Below are 6,883 nucleotides of genomic sequence, written 5' to 3' on the forward strand. Positions count from 1 at the left end.
TAATTGGTTCAGAGTTTGTTTTGATATTTCAACCTGCGTGTCGAGATCGCGTTTGGTGTGGGGGAACAAAATCAATTGGCGCACGTGGATGCACAGTTTGGGCATGGTGTAACTTGCATTTTTTAGTCTTCCCTGTGGCTCAGTTGGTAGAGCATGGCGTTTGCAACACCAGCATGGTGTGTGCAACGCCAGGGTTGTGGGTTCGATTCCAACGGGGGACCAGTATGAATTGTTTTTATTTTTTTTATGTATGAAATGTATGCATTCACTACTGTAAGTCGCTCTGGATAAGAGCGTCTGCTAAATGACAAAAATGTAAATGTTTTTATATTTTTGTTAAGTGTATGTAGAACAGTTCATTCTAACAAAGTGTGTTTGTCGTCTCCCCAGTTCAACTACATGCATGAGTGCTTCGAGAGGGTCTTCTGTGAGCTCAAGTGGAGGAAACGGGTACGAGTCACACCCTTCCTTCTCCTCCAATACACAACTAATTGCCTGTATCCCAAATGGCACCTTATTCTCTTTATAGTGCACTACATTTGACAAGGGCCCCATTAACCGGTCAACAAACGGTTACATTTTATCCAAACAGTAAAATAATGTGACCAACTGAAAATGTATCAGATCGGGCGGCAGGTAGCCTAGTGGTTAGAGCGTTGGGCCAGTAAACGAAAGGTTGCTGGATCGAATCTCCGAGCTGACAAGGTACAAATCTGTCATTCTGCCCCTGAACAAGGCAGTTAACCCACTGTTCCTAGGCCGTCATTGTTAATAAGAATTTGTTTTTAACTGACTTGCCTAGTTAAATAAAGGTTAACTAAAAAAAGGAAATTATAAAAGCATGTTTCACTACCAGCTTTTTGAGGTGCTCTCACGCTGGCTAACAGGTGACAAGCAATTTAATTCCACAAAATTATGAAAATGTCCCTATAGACTGATGAGCATGACCGGTCAACCATTAACATCCCTAGTTTTCAAGCTAGTTTCCTGCAATTCTATGCATTTTGCCATGGCTAATGCAGTGTTCTTTTGATCAAACATAACAACAAAGTTAATACTGCTCAACTATTTTTTTTTATATAAAAAAATATATATATTCTCCCTGACTGTCTAGCTTTTTTGTTGGTGATTATTAGTTCTTAAAGATTGTAGTATTAAAAAATATATATTGGTCCATTATCTTTTCTACATTATCCTTTTCATAATTTTTTTACTGTTTCGACTTAAGCGACCCACCCAAAGATTACAATGGCAGAACAATTCCATTGTCTTACAATGTTGTTTAAACAAAAAAAGACATGTTTTATTGTCACACCAGATAGGTGAATTGAAATGTGTTGTTTTACAGGGTCAGCCATAGTAGTATGGCGCCCCTGGAGCAAATTAGGGTTAAGTGCCTTGCACAAGGCTCAGGAATTCGAACCAGCAACCATAGTTACTGGCCCAACGCTCTAACTGCTAGGCTACCTACCGCCCTCACCGTTGTAAGAGTTTTAGACAATGGATTTTACAACATTAGGTACTCTAAATGTCCATTTCCCTCTCTCTCCGCCAATAGTTATTTTCTAAAACTCATTCTCCTTTCCCTCTCCACATGTTAGGTTGAAGAGGAGGCCTCTGACAAAGACAACCAGAACTGCAGTAACAACGGTAAGTGTGCTCTGGAAAGCCTTGTTGTCCAACATAAACCACATCAACCGTTCACAATGCTGCTGATAAGAGGCTACTTATTTCACAAGTTTTAACAGTCCACTATACTCAGTGACATGAAAGCTTAAAGCACCCCCGTCCAATATTCCCAGTAGGTAAGAATGAGTGGGAACAGAGCGAAGTTGGTCGTCTCCTTAGGCGAGGTGTACAGGAGCACACATACAGGTGTATGCTTATGAGCATAAAAGAACAGCAGCCATGTGGTCCATATCAAGGTCACTTCCTTCCCAGGCACAAAGATGAATAATCCCAGACTGACAGGTATTTACCCTGTGGCGACTGTCATATAGCAAAGGCAAATGAACAGCAAAGTAATATGAATGGCAAATGCAAAGTGACCAGTAAAGACAAAGTGAACAAAGGTATGTGAATAGCAAAAGAAAGTGAGCAGCAAATGAACAGGAAAGGTAAAGGGCAGCAAGTAACCAGCAAAAGCAGAATTGTAGAGTGGACACTGGACACTATGTCTGCTCTGTTTATAACATCTGCAGCTTCATTGTTAGGAAGGGAAAGTGGTTGAGTTGAACCTGGTTGAGTTGAACCTTCTCTCTATTCTAGAATATCTCCCTGCTCTGGAGACACAGAAGGGATGGCGCCATCTAGGGGGCGAGATCGCTACATCCTAAATACTCCCACCACCAGAACCAGAATCGGTCCACTCACGCCATCACAGCCACAACCGAGATTGACATCTGCAAAAGAAACAAAAAAAAACTAAGAGTACTTAGGCGATCCACTCCCCAAATGACAACTGGAAACTGATTTTAAAATCACACAAACCCAGGAATTCTCAGATAGATGACGAGCAATGAAGGAAAAAAAACATTAATGTCATTACTAGATGTTCATAGAATAGCATATACTTTTTCCTCCATGCATCACCCCTCCGACATGGGGCGGGACACTAGCTGAGTTCTGCCACCCCACTGGTTGAGGAAACAGAACAGTACAGTTCGATTGGTCAATGTTCACAGCAGTCTGCGGCACCATTGGACGAAGAGAACTCCTTAATTCAGCGAGGAAGCCAGCCGACATCTGCGACGTGATTGTGACGGCCAGCTCTGCTGTACGTTTGGTCCGGGCCAATGCTTTCAATGTGCCTCTGGTCTACTGAACTACAAGCTGACATGCTGGGAAACAAAATGGAGGGTGGGCGGGCGGGACACCATTGTCACTGGCAATGGTTTTCCCTGATGCTGGACATTATCAGATGGATTAGGTTTTCTGGATAAGGGGGGATAAGAAACAAAAGGTTATCCGTCAAAAGCTGCAGGCTATAAAAACAGTTGTTGCACAATATAAGCTCCCAGTAATTAGTTGTGTGGTTAACTTAACAAATTAATGGCAGCTTATCTATATGTGTGTGTGCAACTCTATTTTTATAGCCTATAGTTTACTCGCCGTTAGTCAGCACATCTTCTAATTTTTTGGGCACCAGCTTATGCTTTTCAAAAGCATAGGAAACAAAAGTAACTGACTGGAGATGCAAGGGGTTATTGTGTTTTGTTCATAAAAACAATACAGCTATGCTTTAGAAAAACCTGCTAAAGTGATATATTAATATAAGAGCTCAACTAATTCCTTATTCTAACCGTGTGGAAAACTTCCTTCTTGGCTTCTCATTCTTGCTCTATTTTTCACATTTTCTAACCTTTCTAACACACTCTAGTCTAGACTGATGTCTGTTGGCAGTTCACCACCAAAAGAGTGAACATTTTATCACCTTAAAATGTTTGTGGTGATTCAGCAGAAACTCCAAGTTCGGAGGTAAAATTGTGTTTTTCATCAAAGTGGTGTTGCCATCTATTGAAGGAAGTCGGGGTTTGACCTTGTGAACTAAACGTTCAGAGAAACTAGAAACCAGCTATTATTTCCCCCACTCTGAGTATTGATCAGCAAACAGACAGGGATGGAAGTAGTGTGTTGGGTGCAGTGCCTATCGCAGCCAGCAGAGAGCGGTAGAGTACTACTAAAGTACTATGTACTACTGAGTCAGTATTCAGCAGACATGACAGAGATTGCTCCGCTGGGCAGTGTAAATCAACCACTAAGTACTGCTCTACAGTTTGACCATTACCCGTGTGTGTGCACCAGTGTGTGTCTGTGTATAAGTGGGACCATGGCCACAGTTATGATGCACGTTGTCTCTCTGCCCCTCATTGCACCTTGTCTAACCAAACGGTCACAGTATTAAGGTGGCGTGAGCATGCGTCTCCAGGGGCATATTCATTACGCCGATTCTGTTGCAAAACCTGTCTTAAACGGAATGAAACTGGGAGGGACCTACCTGAATTTGGTGGATAGAGATCTATATACTTTCTCTGTTTTGGTTTGGAAACGGTCTCCGTAATGAATAGACCCCAGTGTTACCCTCAGTATTGTTAAGGCAGTAGGCATGATTAGGATGTGATATATGGGGGTTTAGGTTTTGAGGCAGCAGATAAAGACCAGGGCGGAGTCCCAAATCGCACCATATTCCTGATGTAGTGCACCTCTTGATGGCTCTGGTCAAAAAGTAGTGCACTACATAGGCAATACGGTGCCACTTGGGACAGAACACAGAGAGGGTTGTGCAGGGTGACAGCTGTGCAGATAGATGGATGGGAGGCATTTCCCCTAGTGAGCGCCGCCTTGCAGCCTTTTCAAGCTGTGTAAGGTTAGCTCACACCTCTTCTATGCCTCAGCCCCTCTCTCTCCTGTCCCTCTCTGTAGCAGAAACTATGTTTAAATAAAGGATATTACTGAAGTTTGACAGGTGTAACATTTTACCATTCTTAATTGAATGGTTCTGCACTGCTTGCCTTCCGAAAGGAGAATAACCAATGACAAACGCTACACTAGCATTTCCGCTATAAACACCACAGCTGCATTCTGAAAGAAATGCTAAAGATGTGCAATTGAGGTGCTGCCTGTTCGTTTTGACAGCCAGTTTAGAGATGGATGACATAAAGAACGTGTGTGTGATTTTTGAGAGGGGGGAGAGGGACAACGAGCAGGTGTGTGTGTGTGTGTGTGTGTGTGTGTGTGTGTGTGTGTGTGTGTGTGTGTCCGTCCGTTCTGCGTGCCAGTGTTCCGTTCTTCCACTCCAGGTTGGTCTGCCATCAGACTAGATGTGGTTGCCTTAGCAGCACTACGCTGTGTGAGCATGCCCAGTCTCGCCCCAGACCGCATAACAAAACTGACTCACTCACTCACTCACCCTTATAACGTATTCATGTTAATGTTCTTTAATGTTTGATGTCGTCGCGATGGTATCTGTTCTTGTGGGGAAAAAAGCCTTTGACAGACTTCGGTCTACGTCCCTAGGCTGTAGCAGGTGCTGTCTGTTGGCTCTCATACCCTGGAAGTACAGGGGCGCATGCATACAAATTCACATACACAGGTGCACACACTTGTATGTGGAGTGGGTTGTCAGTGGTCCATCGTCATGGTTACAGGGAGTAGGAGCCAGTGAGATGCCGGGGATGCTAAGATGTTGTCTTTGTGACTCATTTGTTCCGAGCTTTAATAACGCTAGTCACCTGTGCTTACTTTGCTGCATCTCTATAATGTCAGTTGTAAGAGAGTGATCATGTCTCCCCGATCGAATGTATTTCAAAAGGTCTTTCACCCCTACCTTTTTGTTTGCAGTATTATTAAAAGGTCAGTGTCCTCTGATAGCAGCTTGACACTGTTGTTGTAGATTCAGCCACCACTACATTAATATAAGAGTGAAAAAACGGGGCCACGTTCAGTAGCCAAACTCCTTATTCTACATGTCGGAAGGGGTGTTTGTTCTACATTTTTATATCTGAACGTTCCAAAATGTTTTGCCCTGTTGAAAGCACCCTGGCATTAAAGGATAGCACACGCTTCTTAACACTTGAGCTAGGCATTCTAAACGACTAACTAACATGGTGTAAATGCTGTTTTCCGACTGTTAGCCTTCTTTGTGTAGGTAAAACATGGATTTCTGTTCTTTACGTTTCACATGAGCAGGGCTTTTGTTCCATGTCAAGTACAGTAGGCAACATTAAAACCTAGACATGTTTATATTTTGTCTTCAGCATAACTTGTAAATGATTCCTAAAAATGTCCTTTGGATAAAAATGCACTCTCTCTCAATTGAAAACTTTAATTTATTTCAGCAAATTATTAAAGCTGTGGGAAATCATAGTGTAGTGTCCTAGTACTACTGTAGGGTATTTGGGGAAGCAAGACTAAAGACTAAAACTAAAAACATGAATAAACAACTGATACTGTAACACAAAATGGAACGTTTTTTTATATCTTAAAATATATGAAGGTTTAATAACCAATATAAAAAGGAAAAAATATTACAGGTTTGGAAATGTCATGTAGAGAAACATTGTAACATTATTTTAAATAAAATGATATTGAAGAAAAATTGTGTTCAATGTTTTTACTGTAGTTTTTTCCTGTTCATCCCTAGGGCAAAGACTATAATTGTTTGTGGTCACACACACTTGCATGCTGAATGTGAAGTTAGTAATTAGCTCAATTTGTTGTTGGAACAACTCATTACCTCCTACTGTCATTTTGATAAAGTACTCAGGTGCTGCTTATCAATGCATGGATTGTTATTCTCCACAGGGATATCACTGATGTCTGGGTTCTGCTCCTGTGAAGTCTTCATTACCCCCCTGGGTAGGGATGGACTGGCCAAAGGGCAATTCTGGAAAATGCCAGATGGGCTGGTCCATCTTTAGCCCAGTAGGCCTTATATATTTATTTTATTCGTTTATTTTGGGCAAAATTGTAATTATTTTGCTTGTTTTGGGGGCCGGTGTGGGGGCCTCAAAGGGAAAAAATGGGCTGGTGTGTTGGAAATGCCTGGGTTGATTTCTGGTCCCAGTCTATCCCTGCTGCTGGGGTGAGGAGACACTTTTCTGACTGTTGATCGCTCTTTCAAAAAGTCAGATTTGTAAAACCTGTCAGAATAGTGCCCTAAAAAACCTGTAGTAGGGAACACTGACAAAAGTTAAAGTTTCGATGGGCACTCCCTGCAAAGTTCTTTATTATACTGTCATTGTGCTGTCAGTCAGTCATACATTACCATGTTTCTGTGATGGCACTATGACATAAGGCAGCTTGTTAGGCCTAGCACAAGCACAGATGAAATGGAGTCTTACTAAAAAAAAAAAAACAGTTACACAAATTATCCAGAATTGCT

General features: G+C 42.0%; 1 protein-coding gene across 2 annotated transcripts in view; it reads left to right on the forward strand.

The window, feature by feature from the left end:
* The window catches only part of snx27a (sorting nexin 27a), a 47,325-nt gene extending 41,228 nt beyond the window's left edge, over positions 1–6,097 (forward strand). Inside the window, exons 11-14 of one of the 2 annotated variants that reach the window (XM_014142098.2) lie at positions 391–450; positions 1,602–1,650; positions 1,803–1,971; positions 2,269–6,097. In XM_014142098.2, the coding sequence (XP_013997573.1) occupies positions 391–450; positions 1,602–1,650; positions 1,803–1,957 (264 nt within the window). In that variant the 3' untranslated portion in view covers positions 1,958–1,971; positions 2,269–6,097. The remainder of the gene's footprint in view (positions 1–390; positions 451–1,601; positions 1,651–1,802; positions 1,972–2,268) is intronic. The other variant, XM_014142099.2, reaches the window with a different exon arrangement.
* The last annotated feature ends 786 nt before the right edge of the window (positions 6,098–6,883 follow it).

The sequence above is a fragment of the Salmo salar genome, chromosome ssa14 (genome assembly GCF_905237065.1).
Source record: "Salmo salar chromosome ssa14, Ssal_v3.1, whole genome shotgun sequence".
Classification (NCBI taxonomy): Eukaryota; Metazoa; Chordata; class Actinopteri; order Salmoniformes; family Salmonidae; genus Salmo; species Salmo salar.